Here is a 17,634-nt window from a genome sequence, read left to right as displayed (position 1 = left end):
TTAATCTTCATGTTTTTGTGTTTTTTAAGGGTCTGAAAAGTGAACAGTTATTTCTTTAAAAAGGATGATTAAGTGGAAATTTTATTATTATCATCTTGTTAAGTACATAAAAGTCCTGTTATAAGGTCACAATATTAATCTTTCAACCTTTTGATAATGATAAACGGTTTTTCCAAAAGAACGATTTTAAAACACCGAAAACACTCATTCAAATAATGCGTGGGAAAAGTTTTGATTGGTTAATGGTTTATAGCTTGTGATTGGCTATAGACTACTGTCGTCTGCTTAAAGCCACAAGAGAAAGACGATGAAAATGTGCGTAACAACTAAAAAGTAGCAAATTAATTTAAGGAATAATAATAATTAAGTAATTACAAGAATTAACGTAAATTATGGCGTTAATTTGCAAGTTTCATAGACATATATTAGACTTACCGTCACATTCTAACATAAAACTTGTAATTTCAACGCGTTTTGTGTCGAAATATGCTAAGCCTTGGCGTGTTATTGGAGATGGAGACAAACGGGGAAATTTGCTTTCTAGAAATAATTTAGCCGCTAATTTAATTAAATATGAAAATATTAAAGTGGATAACAAGAGGTTATTATCAACCTCAAAAGTCCGTAGTATGTTTACAAATAATAAAGAAGAAAATACGCCACCAGAAACGCGGGTAGTTCTGCGTGTAGGTTCCTTGGATGAAGCTAGTAAAAAGGATAAAAAGCAGTTTTTGGAAGCCCTTGAGGTTTTTAAAGAAGGTAACACGATAAGAAAGGGACACATTGATTTTATATACGCGTGTATGCGACACATGGAAGAATTTGGAGTCGAATATGACTTAGAAACATACAAAAGCATCATGGATGTCTTTCCAAAGGGGAAAATGATCCCGGAAAACAACCTTCAAGTTGAATTCTTTCATTTTGGGAAACATCAAAATTGCGCTATAGATCTATTAGATAAAATGGAATACCACGGTATCTGCCCTGATAAAGAAATGGGGGATATAATCATGAATACATTTGGTAACCGAGCCCATGTTTTTCGGAAATTTGCGAGAATGATGTATTGGATGCCTAAATTTAAGAACTCTAGCCCCTTTCCCTTACCAAATCCTGTCCCTAATGATGCCTTAGAACTGGCTAGGATCGCCATTACGAGAATGTGCGCTGATTTGCAATCTTTTGTCAAAGAATACGATGTAAGATGAATTGGAACATTTTTTCCGATGTTTCGATGTTCGTGTTGGCTTAAAATCGATATATTTAATTTAAAGGCTAATGATTTAGAAGATTCAATTGATAAAACGTGGATTGTTAGTGGGATGAGCCCCAAACAAAAGCAATTAATAGAAGAACATGATACTAAAAAAGCTATTTACGTTGAGGGACCGTATTTAATTTGGTTACGGAGGAAATCTTTATCTTATTATCATCTTAGAGCTGAACCCAAAGTTTATCCAGTAATTGAAGAAGATTTAGATGGTAAATGCAATTAATAATGTTTGCTAGTTAATTTAATTTAATTTAAATAATCTAAAATTATTTTAGATGTTCGCAATTTAGATTCTAGTATCTTAAACCCTCTGAAAACAAAAGCTACTATCGTAAAACCCAGCATTCACGAGCAAGAAGATGGTATTACCTTGGCACTTTGCGCTACCGGGACTTCAAGTCGCGATTCTTTATTGTCTTGGATTCGTTTTCTTCAAAAAGAGAACCCTAAATTAATTGATATACCGGTGTTGTTCACTTTGAAGGCTCCCTCGAAAGAAATTGTAACCATAAACTTTAAAAATGAGCAGGGATTGTTAGAGGATGATCATCAGATTAATGTTAATGAAAATATAAAACAATTAAGTCAAGATAATGCCGAGAAAAATGATGATAAAGAGACTGAGGAAGCCATCTCAGCCTCTAAATAATTTGTCAAAGATTTTAATTTGGTTTAAACTTTAAAGGTGAGTGTTTATTATAATTTTCGGATTTTATTCTCGTCATATGTTGAATTGTGAATTTTGAAACAACTCGCGACGATTTTATCACAGAAACAAATTGAATTCGCGCAGTCATTGTTAGATGTATCTGTTAAAAGTTGTAATATGAACTTCAGTTCAAAATTGCTGAGTCACTAAGCCTACTTTGAAAAACTTTGCGTCTACTTTATTAACTTTGTAACCTTAAGCCTACTTTATTAACTCAGTAATCTTAAGCCTACTTTATTAACCCTTGTAACCTTAAGCCTACTTTATTAACCCTTGTAACCTTAAGCCTACTTTATTAACCCTGTAACCTTAACCCTACTTTTGTTAACCCTTGTAACCTTAAGCCTACTTTATTAACCCTTGTAACCTTAAACCTACTTTATTAACCCTGTAACTTTAAGCCTACTTCAGTTAACCCTTGTAACCTTAAGCCTACTTTATTAACCCTTGTAACCTTAAGCCTACTTTATTAACCCTTGTAACCTTAAGCCTACTTTATTAACCCTTGTAACCTTAAACCTACTTTATTAACCCTGTAACTTTAAGCCTACTTCAGTTAACCCTGTAACCTTAAGCCTACTTTATTAACCCTTGTAACCTTAAGCCTACTTTATTAACCCTTGTAACCTTATGCCTACTTTATTAACCCTTGTAACCTTAAGCCTACTTTATTAACCCTGTAACCTTAAGCCTACTTTTATTACCCCTAATCATACTTATCTTAACCCTTAAGCCTACTTTTATTAACCCTAAAACGTCAGTTCTACCTCTAATAATAATAATAACAACCCTAAAACCTTAAGCCTAGGTCTAATAACCTTTGACCTTTAAGCCTACTTTACTTTCACCTACCACACAAAACAGTCCCGTTTTCAATTTTCCACTTATATCTGACGAGTAAAACGTTCTTATCATTGGAACAATCCGTTTTTGAAATGACATCCAAACAATAATCGTGCATTAAACAACAACTAAAAAAAATTATAATTATATCAATTAAGAGATTAAAAACAATGGGGTCTTAGAAACAATTAAGTGTTACCTGTCAAATTCATCCAAAACTGGCCCACTTCCGGGCAATCCACACCAATTACCGTAATTAAAGATAGTTGAAAACTCTCGCCCACTAATTTCGGAAACCATTTCCCATAAATCAATCACGCTACGTTTTAAACGTGACCCATCAACCGTTAATCCAACTGCGAAAGTAATTTTGATTTTAACCCTTTAGGGTTAAGTTTTAAATCGTTAAAACGTTACCTGTTAACACAATTAACAATACGAGCTTCATTGTTTTTCTGAAAAATCAAAAATCTCAAATTTGTTTTGTTTGTTCCGATTCCGGAACAATGTACTTCACGTTAAGCCTAGGCCTCAAAGATCACGCACCTTTTGAGAAAATTATAATTTTTCAAACTATCTTAGTGACCCACTTTAGAGGGAAAGTATGAATTTAATACGTAAGGGAAAGTTACTGGCCCCTGGGGAAGCGATCAAAATCTATTAATTATGTCTTGGTCTTATGAGTTCGTGTCCTGAGAACCTGTTTTTAATGTTTTTTCAGGAACCAGAATGATCAGAAAGAATAAATTCAAATTGTAGTTTTGAAACGTGTTTATTTCATTTATTAATAAAGTTACAATGAAATTTTGTTAGTTATATATGTTTTTAATGAATAGTTGTTTTCAACGTGTGTTCATGTGTCCATTTTTAATGGCTCTCCGGAATCATCATCTTCACTCTTTTGTTCTTCCTTTTCGTTTTGATTTTGATTTAGGCTTAGAAATGGCCCATTTATCATAGAATTTTCGTAGTCATCCAGTTTCGAAAGAAGTCCTTGAAATGTTTCCTCCGTCGATTCGTTGGTTTTTTTAAGATCAGGTACCAATATCGTTCTGATATCAGCTAAACATAGCGCTATTTCCGCTCGCCTTTCAATAAGTTCGTTGGTCATATTTTCAAGTTCGCCAGTCATCTTGTTAAAATCATTCATAATTTTTTCCTTAGATGACATTTTTTGACATGAAACGCGAAGGCGTATTTATTTCTCGACTTCTCGTCTTTACGCTTAGAGAAAGTTTGAATTAGGCTTAGTTATTGTTTTAAAAGATCAATTCCGGGCCGGACATAAACCATAACCTTTCTCAAATTTCCCGCCTTTATTTACTTGTGACAAGTAATAACAGATGGCGAAACCGTCGACTATTATTGGACGAATTATGGGGGTGTAAGTGGGTGGCCCCTACGCAGTAGTTTTATACGTAGAATTTTCCGTTTGAGTAAGTTTTTTTAGCCGCCGCGTTTTTACGTTGTCGTGTAGTTAATTATAGACATTATTATAATTAGTCGCGAATTAAAAATGGTGCTTATGTGGATTACGGGTAAAGGAAACTACGATGGAATAATATCCGTAAGTTGAAAACCTAATATTTCTTAGTCGGGGTCGCCGGGAACGATATTTTTTGATGGTTGATATCTAAGCCTTGGCTTCATTCTCCCCCACCCCCTGTGTATTGCAATGTATGATGTCGCAATCCTGTATATGATCAATGACTCATTATGCAACCCTTGGCAGACCAAGGCTTAGAGTTAATACATCATATATTGCGCGGGAAAAACGAATTTTAGCCCCCCGTAACCTTTAACCCTTGACGAAAATTGCTTAATATGTACAATTAAACGCTAGCGAAAGTAAAATAAACGCATATTACGTCAAGTTATATTGTTTAAAAGCTCAGATGGCGCTAGTATCCAATTAAAAACCTTAATATTATAAGGAAACTGGATTTTTAAAGTTCGTTTTTTTTATAAATTATAAATTTTAAATTAAACCGAGGCAGTGCTTGCTGGGTTATAAAAAACCCCCAATCCTGAAAGATTTCCAACAAAAGAATAGTGGGTGTTGTCGAGTTTCAACACGCTGTACGCGGTAAAACATTGGTGACCCAGTTTCACTCTCAAACCTATATAATATTAACGTTAGCATAAGCTTCAATATATATTTTTTTTTATATCCATTCAATCCTGTAATATAATTAAACCCAATCAAAAAAAGGCAAAAGCTGCTACATACAGCACGATTTGGGGAAAAACCTGAATCTGACTAGACTTTCAAAGTTCGTCTGTTTTTTTTAAAGAAGCATTAGTTTTTCTGGCACTATCACATCACGTCTTATACCTTTTTTAAAGTATAAATTATAATAATCTTAGAAAGGGTTTAGGGTTGCGTATCTGAAGTCGCATCTGATATCCGGAAGTTTATTAAGGCAAACGTTTCTTGGGGGTGGTATAAGTGTCTGAAGATGTATATATATGGGTATTTTAATGTTCATTACCGGTTTCAAGGAATAATAATAATAATGGCCGGGGACGTTTGTTGAGGTTTACCGGATCTTTTAGCCTAGTTTGGGGAAGTCTATAAAATCTGAATTATTTAACGTGTAGTGTTACACAATTAGCTTATAATTTTTTTAAATTTATTTATGCATGCTCCTATTTGAACTCGTTTGATGTGCTGTTGAAATTCAACCTTTAATTCAATTTTCAAAGTATTTTTAATTAGTGTACCTTGAAAGGTTAAAGGTCACGTAACATAACCTTAATTAAAAGAACGAAACGGCTGATTTTTTCTAAATATAAAAGGATTAAATATTAAAATAAATAAATATATAAATTATCTCTTATTACAATATGATAATTAGTACATTTAATTAGTCTTAAATAAATAATCAAGGACTACTGTTATGCCATCCGCTATTGGTTTAGTGTAGGCGTCTGCTAGCCAGAACCATGACCTTACCCCTTACCTCTCTCAGCCTGTGAGAATTCAATTAACCACTCCCGTAGTGGTAAGATCATGGTTCTGGCTAGCAGACGCCTGCACTAAACCAATATGGCGGATGGCGCAACAGTAGTCCTTGATTATTTTTAATCTGACTAATTAAATGTACTAATTATCATATTGTAATAAGAGATAATTTATATATTTATTTTAATATTTAATTACTTTTTATATTCAGAAAAACAGCCGTTCTTTTAAATTAATTAAGGTACAATCAGTTATGTTACCTGAACTTTACCTTTAAATTAAAAAATAGTAAAGTATGAATCAGTATCGTACTTAGATAAAAAGCTTCATATGATATTAACACTTATGTCATATCAACAGCTCTGATTAATAATTTAATAAAAAAATTTATATATAGAGATATAGAAATTCTATTTAATCATTTTGATTTGATATCGAGAAATCACATTAACCTACAGCTTTGAATTGAATCAGATATAAAATGCTATTCATCATTATTGCTAAAATAAAGCTATGACGTTTTAATTTTTTGCGTATGTCACCACACCACGTGCAAATTAATTTTTCGTAGCTCCTAAATTACTTAAGCCTCTTAAGGGGATTGCATTCATACTTAATGACTCAACTGTCTTAAACAATAAACAGACCACAATTTAAGTTTAGCCAGAAACGGAAATGCTTTGATTAAGCTTTTTTTTTTATTTTGTGTGTGCTTTTTAAAAGGAACACTAATACACTCACTGACGAAGCCAAATATGGAACGGAATATACAGTATAGTTTAATTATAGGACCGAAGTATTTATTGTACATGAGTGGGATGCGTGGATGGTTAGTTCTATGGGAAATCAACTGAATTTTGAGAACGGAAAATGTTAAATGTAACTTCTATGAGCAGCCCTTAGATTTTGATTGAACCCCCACAAGGGATGCACCATTGCGCCCCCTAACCCACAAGTTACAAATGAACATTGGAGAAGTGTTTATGATTGGATGACCCATTAATTAAGTTAGCAATCATTTTTAATTTAATTAAGGGGTCATCCCATCATAAACACTTCTCCAATGTTCATTCGTAACTTGTGGTTTAGGGGGTGCATGCATCCCTTGTGGGGTCTCAATCAAAATCTAAGGGCTGGTCATAGAAGAAGTTACATTTAACATTTCATCGATTCACTCCAAATTCAGTTGATTTCCCATAGAACCATCCACGCATTGTCGCATCCCACTCATGCCCTATAATTACCCTCCATTTTTTGGAAGAACACCCTATATATTTTTTTCAAAGTAACGCTAATGCACTAATATTTAGTTATAGTAACTTATTATAACGTTGACTTATGCCGATAGGATACCAAATTTTTATTATTATTATTTATGTTGAAATGTTTTTAAAAAAGGTTTAAGTTTATATTGTTTAAAATATATTTGTATTTTGTCTTTTGACTAAGTCTAAAAAAACTAAACTAAAATGAAGTCGGATGTCCTATTTCCTGTTGAACTTGAAATTTCCGGAAAGGTTTTTTTTATTATTTTATTTTTTATTTTCCTCGATTTGTTGTATGCCCTTAAGCGGCGCGCGAAGCCTAAATAATTATCTCGATATTTGTAAAGGAAAATACAGCGATATATATTTATATGTAGGTGGGTCACGTGGGTGGGGGTCTTCCACCGCCAATATATAGCGGAGAAGTATATAAAATGAAAGTCAATATATGGGGGAAAACGTGGAAATTTATGGGAAAAAACTGGTATAATATGGGGGAAAAACATCTTGAAAATTATAGGAAAAAAACTATTAAAATATGGGATTATATGGGGGAAAAAACATCTTGAAATTTATGGGAAAAAAACTATTAAAATATGGGATTATATGGGGGAAACATCTGGAAATTTATTTGGGAAAAAACTATTAAAATATGGGATAATATGGGGGAAAAACATCTGGAAATTTATGGGGCAAAACCTGGTAATATATGAGATAATATGGTGAAAAACATCTGGAAATTTATGGGGGAAAATCCTTGAAATATGTGGGGGAAAACACGTGGAAATATATGGGGAATAGACCTGGAACTATATATGGGATAAAAACCTGGAAATATATGAGAAATCGTGTTTTAAAAATGTCTGTGTTAATAACTTCGACGTTTATATGCTTCCTAGTTGTTTAGTAGTTCGACCAAACCTTGGCACTTGCTTCCAAAGTTCCATCACATCACCCATGAACCAAAACGCTTCCCTTTTTAAACTGAAAAAAATATAAAGGTCAGATATTGGGGATAGCTTTAGGAAGGTACAAATACAAGTACATTTAGTCGAAGGCAGGGGATCCCTTGTGTTTAATGATGTGTAGTAAAGCTTTCTAATGTTCTGCTTTTCTGTTTTAGGGTTCTGTTAAGCTTAGGTGCACCCCAAGAATGGTGGTGTATTTTTTATTTTTACTTTACTAAAAGCGCTAATGGTCTTAGGGCGCGTCGGTATCTTTGTCTATATGGTTTGTTTTTGTTAAAAATCGGGTCGGAACTAAGTTTGGGAATAATATTGGTTTATATTTTTTTTAGTTACTGGCGCCTTAAGAATTAATTTGTTTGGGTTGGTTTATACTCTCTATACTCTTCTATAGAAATATGAGGACTCCCTTAGTTTTTTTGTCCCCTAACTGATACGTCAGGGCATAAGTTTATAAGTGATATGTTCCTTCCATAAGTATGAATGGCACTACCTATACAAGTTCGTAATGCTACTGAGATGGACTTACAGTATACTCGAGATAACTAGTTCGAGAAGGAGAACGACAATTAAGCGAGTCAATTGAAGCCCTAACTACACTCGGTGGTGGTGGTTAATTAATTTTGCAGGACCAACTTCCATCTAGGTCCTATTTACTCCGAACTTACTAAGCCCAAATTTGACAGCAGCGCCTCACCAGGCGTATGTCGCTTTACCCTGAATCTATGACCTCCCTACTTCATTCACTTCAAAATTACAAGCTCCAGTTTCTAAGTTACCAGAGATTAACAAACTTATGGAAGGAACATATCTTATGAATTAACTTCGTCCGACATGTATAGCCTACCCTCCTGATGGTGTAAATGGTATCAATTCTCCTTGTCTGAAAACTAACTATATATAATTTCAAACTCTGAAATGTTTATTTTTCGTAAAAATATAAACTAACAAACTTTAATTTGTTTGGCTTGGAAAAAGCCGGAAATTTAAAAGCCCAAAATAAGTAAATAAACAATGATATAAAAAAGAATGAATAATGATAATATAGTTTGAAAAATAAAATACCGTAACCGCAAAAGCCATTGAAGTATTATCATTTAAGCACGGAACCAAGCATACCATAAGTTTGGGGTTTTTTAGGAAATTGTCCTGTTCGCCTTTTTAAAATGCGTGCACCTTTGATTCCTGCATCCAACTCTGAAGAGTTGTGTGCATGCGGTTTAGGGTTTAACGCTAGGTTTATTTTTAAAGCCATAATAATAACAATGATAATATAAAGAGTATTTTGTACAGGGTGTACTTATTTCCAAAAGGGAGGCTGTAATTATAGGACCGAAGTATTGTACATGAGTACAAGAGAAAACGCTCTTTCAACGTTCATTCGTAACTTGTGTTAGGGGGTGCATGCATCCCTTGTGGGGGGTCTCAATCAAAATCTAAGGGCTGGTCATAGAAGCTACATTTAACATTTTCGATTCTCAAAATTCAGTTGATTTCCCATAGAACCATCCACGCATCCCACTCATGTACAATACTTCGGCTCTATAATTATTTACCCTCACTTTTTGGAAGAACACCCTGTACTCGATCCACCCTCGTGTTTTCCGGACGCATTTTTATTTGACAAAGTTTGTTCACCCGAATCAAATAGTTTTCTTTCGCTATTATTGACTCTCGTGGTTACGTTTTATTTTTTAAACGCCTCTAAAACTACTTTACCGTTCATAGGTTTTTACGATCGTATTGTTGTTGTCACTTTGCGTTAGATCTATCCTCCTATACCCGCACCGCCTTTTTAGACTTTGTCCTTTTAGAGCTAAAAGCCTCATAAAAGTACCCAAAACAGGGTTCTTACGAAACCTGGATAAGGGATTCTTTTTGGTATACCAAGGATATATTTAATTTTAGAAGTAGGAATGGAGAACAGAGTAATTAATATCTGGGCGCGCGTCAAAGTCCCGGACCCCCTTCCCAGGGACGGGGGGGGGGGTTTGAAAGAAGAGGCGGAAGGGTCATAGCGACAGAGGTAAAAAGGAATTACGTCATTATTTTTCGCCGTCCCCTTCAGCAACGTCATCAAAACGTTGTTTAAGTGAGCAGCCAATAAGATAATTTAAACTTTTCGTTACATTACGTGTTGGAGGGAGGGGCTTTATACTATACTGGGTGAGCTATGAGTCGGAATAACTGAAGTAAATACTAACCGTACATCTCCATTCCTACTTCTAAAATTAAATCTATCCCTGGAATATCAAATCATGATTGCTTCGAGTAGCCCAGGGAAATGAATAATCTTTTGGGAGGTGCAAAAGGCAGAGAGAGAGATTATTAATTAGTCTAGGCTCCGCCCATAAAGCCCGCCTAGATATCAGTTGTCTGAAAATGGCTACACATGGGAATATGACTTTAAACAATCAAAGCAACCCTGGATAAAAATTCAGGGAAATGAATAATCTTTTGGTAACACTGTTTAAAATTGTATGAGAGCATCTGGTCCATTTCTCCCCCCAAAAAATAAATGGGACCACCTGTCTCTTTAAAAATGTATTCGGCGGCAAAACATGAAACTAAACCCATCCGTTCATATGATAGACTAGAAAATATTGTAAAAATTGAAGCTTATAATTAGGACTTAAAGTTCCCCAAAAGGCAAAAAAAAGTTGCGTATAAAAAAAATAAAATACAAAAGAGATCCGATTCCCACCGGAAACCAGCTATATCCTAATTGAGTAGAGAATAACCTCCGAAAAAATCGCCCCTGGGCCAACGATATATACCTATATATATTACTAAAATATAATTTTTGCGTTGAAAAATTTATATAGATACAATTTAATCTTGGAGGAGTGTTGAGGTGATAAAAGGAGTCGTAATCTCCATACCTATAAGTTTGTAAATTCTGGTAACTTAGAAACTGGTGGTGCTTGTAATTTTGAAGCGATTGAAGTAGGGACTAGGGAGGTCATAGATTCAGGGTAAAGCGAGTGACATACGCCTGGTGAGTATGACGCTGCTGTCAAATTTGGGTAACTTAGTAAGTTCAGACTAAATAGGACCTAGATGGAACTTGGTCCTGCAAAATTAATTAACCACCACCGAGTGTAGTTAGGACTTCAATTGACTCGCTTAATTGTCGTTCTCCTTCTCGAACTAGTTATCTCGAGTACTGTAAGTCCATCTCTCAGTAGCAATACTTATTACTACTCCATATCACCTCTCTTCTTTAAGATTTAATAATGAATAGGAAAGCCAGGTGAGAATCCTGAATTGAGGGAGGCCCCTACTTCCTGTCAACGCTATAGTTTAATCCCATAAATTATTATTATTATTATTTGAATCAGTTCAGTTCAGTTCATGCATTTATTCATTTATATTGTGGGAACGAGTGCATCTATTTTGTAACTTAGATATTGATAAACAAAACTACTTCTTCTGGTTTATAATTTTAATTTAACAAATCTCTAAATAATTAAAGATACGCCAATTAGGGGAACGTAAGCAATTAGGATGTACAGGTATTTTATTCTGGTATATCAAGGTCACTTTCAAGAAATTAATTATTTTCAAAGTTAAGTATATCGTTTAAAGGCATATTATAGCGGTGAAGAAAATTACAGACAACATTTAGGTAGTACAAGATAAAAAACAAATTACACATAAAAATAATGTTCAACCAAACTGGTCATGAAAACGTTAACTACCCACCTACCAACCTGCACGGTAGTTATATACATTTGTTGACCTTAATATAAATATAAATACCCACTAATGGATGGCAGATAATATTAGCACTTCATTGATAGCTCTATGCTTTAAGGCAGCAAGTGCCAATACACCATTAAAAAGAAAATAATGAAAATAGGAAAATACCTCTTATATGAAAAACCAGTCAACAAAAGTCGTTTCCTGGTTTGGGTTGTGATATACAACGTTTCGAACAAAATAGGTAGGTGTTCTTGTTGATGTCAAAGAAAATAGCCCTCCAATAGAGACCTTTCGTACGGTTTTGAGGTACTTTTCACGGCTATACCTGTGGGTTGAATGCCCACCAATATGGCTGACGTATAAGTGATATGTTCCGTTCCATAAGTATGAATGGCACTACCTATTTACAAGTTCGTTATGCTACTGAGATGGACTTACAGTACTCGAGATAACTAGTTCGAGAAGGAGAACGACGGAATTAAGCGAGTCAATTGAAGTCCTAACTACACTCGGTGCAGGTGGTTAATTAATTTTGCAGCTAGGACCAAGTTCCATCTAGGTCCTATTTAGTCTGAACTTACTAAGTTACCCAAATTTGACAGCAGCGCCCCACTCACCAGGCGTATGTCGCTTTACCCTGAATCTATGACCTCCATACTTCAACGACTTCAAAATTACAAGCTCCAGTTTCTAAGTTACCATAGATTAACAAACTTATGGAACGGAACATACCTTATGAACTTATGCACCCACTTAGGGGGGAAAAATTGATGCATTTGGTAGTGTAGTAAAATACCCATTCTTTCTATTCCAATACTGTATTGTCTATTAGCGGCAAATTTTCAAACGAACCTCTGCTGGCTTTATTTTTAATTAAAGAAAGAAAGAAAAAAATGCTTGTACCACTTAAATAGATTTTTAATATATTCAAAAATAATTTTGTTATTGAAAGTATATAACGAGGAAAAGAAAACTAATTAAGGTTATTACCTTGACATTCAAATTTTATTTATATTAGCCTGTCCTGTTTTTTGTTGAATTTATATTTAATTGGGGTCTTTCGTAATTTTTCGTAACAAATTTAATAATGTAGTTTATTGCACTTTGGGGTGCGGTATAGGCTGTTGTTGTTGTTATATCAAGAAGTGATATCTAGTTTATTAGGGAGAAGGTTATATAAATTCGCCTGCACATTTATAATCTAGCTTTATCTCCAGTTCAGACCCCCAAGATGACGTAGTGTCCACTGAAGGGGCTACTTATCCGTACACTGACAGGGTTCATACAAACCTGGAAAAATCAGGGAAATAAGTAGTTGACAAAACCTCAGGGAAAATTCAGGGAAATTTCGAATTTTTAGGAAAATTCATGGAAATCAGGGAAATTTGCGTCAAACAGGGTCCGAGTAATTAAGCAAAATGTTTGTGAACATTCCCTCCATAGGATTAACATTACACTATATTTTGGAGGCTCATAACTCTGGTTCTACTAGAGATACGGGGATGTACTTTGAGTATGTTATAGTGCAATTTGTCCCCCATACAACCATACTAAAAACTTATGGCTACGACAAACAGGGGCCGAGAAATTAAGGAAAGTGTTTGTAAACATACCCCCTCCATAGGATTAACATTACACAATTACACTATACTTTGGAGGCTCATAACTCTGGTTCTACTAGAGATACGGGGATGCCCTCTGAGTATGTTATAGTCCTATTTCCCCCCACCTCCTTCGTTAACATTTCGTCCATATACGGGAAAAACCTGGAAATCTAAGGGAAATTTGCTTTCCAAATGTTGTATGAACCCTGACTGAGTGGCCCCTCGAAATTTGATCTAATCTACATCCATCCATATCATATTAAATTTTATTAATTACTTAATTAGCTAGTTAATTAATATCAATTAATGGATGGTTGACGTAGCGTCATGCACGGCACGGCGCGGCGTCAAACAATGTGAAGAAAAGAAACGTGAGAAAAAGTGTAAAATTTCTCATGGGAAAAATTGTACTCTCTCTATTGCGAAGTTTGCGAGAATATTTCGTAGACCAAAAAGAAAAAAATTGTTATCAAAGTTTTTGCCTTTTCTTGGTCCGTTTTTCAGCCTGGGGGGTCAATTTGAGAATATAGAGAGATGAAGGAGCTCCGGAAAAATGGCCTTAAGTGCCTCTGAGGCATCATGGGAAGACACGGGAAATGGAAATTAACCCCCTTGTATCATTTTTAAAAAAGAAAAAAAAATTAAATATAAGATTTGAATGCTAAATTGTTTTAAGTGTATCGTTACGTTATCCTTATGTATTCATAACTAGTATAGCAGCTTTGTCTCCAGTCTGAACCAAGAAGGGATATCTAGTTTATTACTAGGGAGAAGGTATAATATGCCTAAGTATTCGAGTGAGCCATAGTCCCAGCCAGTCCCCCTTTCAAAATACAAGGGGGGACGTAAAAGGAGGCCACCTTGCTATTTCGCCAACTCTCCTCAGTCGGGAAATACAAGTAATTTTCGTACTCATTCGCCTCGCGCTGACGTGCACGAATTTTCAAGAACCAATGAGATTCTGGCTGGTAGTAATTTAGAGGCGGCGGGGATTAACAGTCCGGACAGGCTACGTCTTTTGGACTGGAGATAAAGCTAGATTATAAATGTGGGGCGAGTTTATACCTTCTCCCTAATAAACTAGATATCACTTCTTCTCAGAACCTAGTCAGGAAGGGAGAGACTTATGATGTTTTGGAATTTATGTTGCTGTGATACGGCGGATTTGTTTGTCGTGGTAGACATTTTTTCACGGAGGGGTTTGCCGCTATCGAAAGAATTATATCTTAACTATTTCTTTAAGATAGACCTTTAGGGTTAATTATATATTAGAGTTTTAACAATGGAAATTTCGTGTATATGATTGAACTTTATAACCTTTCTCAATTTTTATGCCCGATCAATGTCTTCATAAATGAAAATAAAGATTTTGTTTGCTAGGCCTACAAGAGATAGCTATATTCCCTTTCTTATACCAGGAATGCATACAGCTACTAAGAATCATTGTGTAGCCACCATTTTACTCAACGTATCTAGGCGGATTTTATGGGAGGAGCTAGCTAGACTAATCATGTATGACGAATTTTTACCTGGCGAATTAATAATCTATCTCGCTGCACCTTGCGCATGCGTGCCTAGGAACTCTCGTTACTTCCAACCAATGAAATTGCAGTTAGAAAGACTCCATCAGAATTATGACCTTGGCGTGACGTTGATAAGGTTTCAAGCCCGGTATACCCACAAAACCCGAATTTATAGAAATTAGCATGGGATATATTTGGACACAATTATTCCCAGTAGCTGTGTAAATATGACTGTGTATTCATATACTTAGAAGTGCATTTAATTTATGTCAGAATTATCAGAAACAACTTGTCTCAACTCCGAGAAATTGTGGTTATCTGACTTCAGATGATAACCTTTTAAATGGATATAGTCATTAGAGTTTTGAGGTCCTTTTTTGTGGTGGTCTTTAATGTCTAGGGGGCGTAGTTTATGTGACAATTTCGCTCCTTTTTGCAAGAAATTGTGTCGAATGCTTGATCACTAAAGCGACTAAATGTCGATAAGGTTTTTATGAACTCAAGAAAAAGAATTACTAGGGCCTATTACCACTTTACAAATATAAATGTATGTATAACGTTTCAATTTACCGTAAATCTGTGATATCATTTGCGGTTGATACCTTTATAAACGCTTTCCTAAGTGTAATTTCATGGATCATTTAGAAAAAACGAAATTGTCATTTAGGCATAGATATAAGCATGGTTTACTTTATTAATGAGAGTTTAGGAATTTATTAAACTTAAAACTAAGGTTAATTTTAATGTAATATTTCTTAATTTTTTTGGGTGGGGCTTTACGGGTAACGTCAAGGTATTTTTCGACTAAACAAATTAAGGTGCGCTATTTTGCAAGTTCTTTCATATGAAAATTAACTTCGAAACAATTTAAAATGTGTTGGTTTATGACATGTCCATTTTTAGAGTGTTGTAACTCTGGTTCTACTAGAGATACGGGGATGTCCTTTGAGTATGTTATAGTCCTATTTGCCCCCATACAACCGTGATATAAACTTGGGGGTCGAGTAAATAGGGGCCGAGTAATTGAGCAAAATATTCACACACATACCCCCTCCATAGGAATAGCATTAGACCCAACTTTGGAGGTTCATAACTCTGGTTCCACTAGAGATACCGGGACTTCCTTTGAGTATGTTATAGTCCTATTTGCCCCCCATCCAATCATACTAAAAACTTGGGTATCGAGTAAACAGGGGCTGAGTAATTAAGCAAAACGTAAACAAACATACCCCCCTCCATAGGAATAGCATTAGACCCAACTTTGGAGGCTCATAACTCAGGCTCTACTAGAGATACGGGGATGTCCTTTGAGTATGTTATAGCCATATTTCCCCCCTTTCCAACGATGCCTTAAACTTGGGGTTACAACAATCAGGGGCCGAGTAATTAATCAAAATGTTCATAGACGCCCTCTCCATAGCAGCTTATTTACAGGACCCCTTTTATCTCGGGTTCTATAAGGGATACAGGGAAATCCTTTGCGTATGTTATAGCCCCATTTCACCCCTTCCAATGATACCCAATACTTGGGGTTACAACAATAAGTAATTATGCAAAATAACAAAATATAATGTTAATAATTCACTACGCGAGATCTTGTTTTTCGTTATCAAAACATATTCACCAGCAATCACCTTGTGACGTAATATGGCGTAAAATGGGTGTTACGCGCGGCGGTGTTTTTAGTGGGTGTAATCTTGTAACGGGCACTCGTTCTCTGGGAAAAGACCTACCGCATTTTATATTTTTGCACCCCTATAAATGCCCCTCAAAACAAAAAATAATATTTCGAGTAATGTCAGGATCTTGACTTTGGGTGTATTAAACTCTATGGGGAGTTTTGCGTTCAGTGCCATTTCTCGATGTGTTAGATTATTGGTGGACTGACACACTTAGCTATATAGTACGAGTTTTTCTTATGCTGGAGCCTCTTTACCCGATTCAAGTACAACTTTTTTTTCTTGAAGAAAAAAATGAAGATGTTCTGAAAGTTCTAAAAGTTAAGCAAGCGTCTTCCTTCCTAAGGGCGTTGAGAATTCTTAATCTATTATTTGACAAAGGGTCACAGAAATATACTTACTACCTACCTGGCGTTCTTGGGAAACCCTTGAAAATAAGAAATAAAATTATCTATTTTTTATTTTTGCATAATTTAGGTTGAGAATTTTTTTTACCTCTAGAATAGGTTGAGAATTTTTTTTACCTTTAGAATAGGTTGAGAATATTTTTTTACCTTTAGAATGGTTGAGAATATTTTTTTACCTTTAGAATAGGTTGAGAATATTTTTTACCTTTAGAATAGGTTGAGAATATTTTTTTACCTTTAGAATAGGTTGAGAATATTTTTTTACCTTTAGAATAGGTTGAGAATATTTTTTTACCTTTAGAATAGGTTGAGAATATTTTTTTACCTTTAGAATAGGTTGAGAAATTTTTTTACCTTTAGAATAGGTTGAGAAATTTTTTTTACCTTTAGAATAGGTTGAGAAATTTTTTTTACCTTTAGAATAGGTTGAGGATTTTTTTTTACCTTTAGAATAGGTTGAGGAATTTTTTTTACCTTTAGAATAGGTTGAGGAATTTTTTTTACCTCTAGAATAGGTTGAGAATTTTTTTACCTCTAGAATAGGTTGAGAATTTTTTTTTACCTCTAGAATAGGTTGAGAATTTTTTTTTTACCTCTAGAATAGGTTGAGAAAATTTTTTTTTACCTCTAGAATAGGTTGAGAAATTTTTTTTACCTCTAGAATAGGTTGAGATTCAATGTCCATCATCGCGA

At 34.7% G+C, this 17,634-nt stretch overlaps 3 protein-coding genes across 4 annotated transcripts in view; 2 read left to right on the top strand and 1 right to left on the bottom strand.

Annotated features, from left to right (window-relative positions):
* Positions 1-235: 235 nt before the first annotated feature.
* ECSIT (evolutionarily conserved signaling intermediate in Toll pathway, mitochondrial) lies at positions 236-3,644 on the top strand. 2 transcript variants are annotated; one of them, XM_089854459.1, is made up of 4 exons: positions 236-1,202; positions 1,278-1,485; positions 1,552-1,961; positions 3,550-3,644. In XM_089854459.1, the coding sequence occupies exons 1-3, from the start codon at positions 393-395 to the stop codon at positions 1,923-1,925; spliced, it is 1,392 nt and encodes a 463-aa protein (XP_089710585.1). In that variant the 5' UTR covers positions 236-392; the 3' UTR covers positions 1,926-1,961; positions 3,550-3,644. The 2 variants fall into 2 exon arrangements, with proteins under 2 accessions (XP_089710585.1, XP_089710584.1); XM_089854458.1 differs by having other exon boundaries at positions 237-1,202; positions 1,552-3,644.
* LOC149618274 (group IIC secretory phospholipase A2-like) lies at positions 2,830-3,157 on the bottom strand. The gene is made up of 2 exons (XM_089854481.1): positions 3,028-3,157; positions 2,830-2,956 (listed from the first exon to the last, which is right to left on the bottom strand). Exons 1-2 carry the CDS (start codon positions 3,126-3,128, stop codon positions 2,830-2,832), a joined length of 228 nt encoding a protein of 75 aa, XP_089710607.1. The 5' UTR covers positions 3,129-3,157.
* A 610-nt stretch (positions 3,645-4,254) lies between the features above and the next one.
* Positions 4,255-17,634, top strand: part of MICAL-like (protein) — a 41,851-nt gene continuing 28,471 nt past the window's right edge. The window contains exon 1 of the mRNA XM_089854435.1: positions 4,255-4,395. The gene's annotated coding sequence lies outside the window, so the exon portion shown is untranslated. The remainder of the gene's footprint in view (positions 4,396-17,634) is intronic.

This window comes from Phalangium opilio, unplaced genomic scaffold (assembly GCF_054372755.1).
Source record: "Phalangium opilio isolate 3A_F unplaced genomic scaffold, DU_Popi_V2 ptg000209l_1, whole genome shotgun sequence".
Classification (NCBI taxonomy): Eukaryota; Metazoa; Arthropoda; class Arachnida; order Opiliones; family Phalangiidae; genus Phalangium; species Phalangium opilio.
The sequence above is the reverse complement of the archived record's forward strand: the minus strand, read 5'-3'. Positions and strand labels throughout refer to the sequence as shown.

What these genes read in the sequence shown, in the direction of transcription:
- ECSIT (XM_089854459.1), top strand. Translation starts at nt 393, where the DNA reads ATGGCGTTAATTTGCAAGTTTCATAGACATATATTAGACTTACCGTCA. An exon ending in CTTTTGTCAAAGAATACGAT is followed by an intron (nt 1,203 to 1,277) that starts GTAAGATGAATT and finishes TTTAATTTAAAG; the next exon opens with GCTAATGATTTAGAAGATTC. An exon ending in AATTGAAGAAGATTTAGATG is followed by an intron (nt 1,486 to 1,551) that starts GTAAATGCAATT and finishes AAATTATTTTAG; the next exon opens with ATGTTCGCAATTTAGATTCT.
- LOC149618274 (XM_089854481.1), bottom strand. Translation starts at nt 3,128, where the DNA reads ATGGTTTCCGAAATTAGTGGGCGAGAGTTTTCAACTATCTTTAATTAC. An exon ending in GTTTTGGATGAATTTGACAG is followed by an intron (nt 2,957 to 3,027) that starts GTAACACTTAAT and finishes AATTTTTTTTAG; the next exon opens with TTGTTGTTTAATGCACGATT.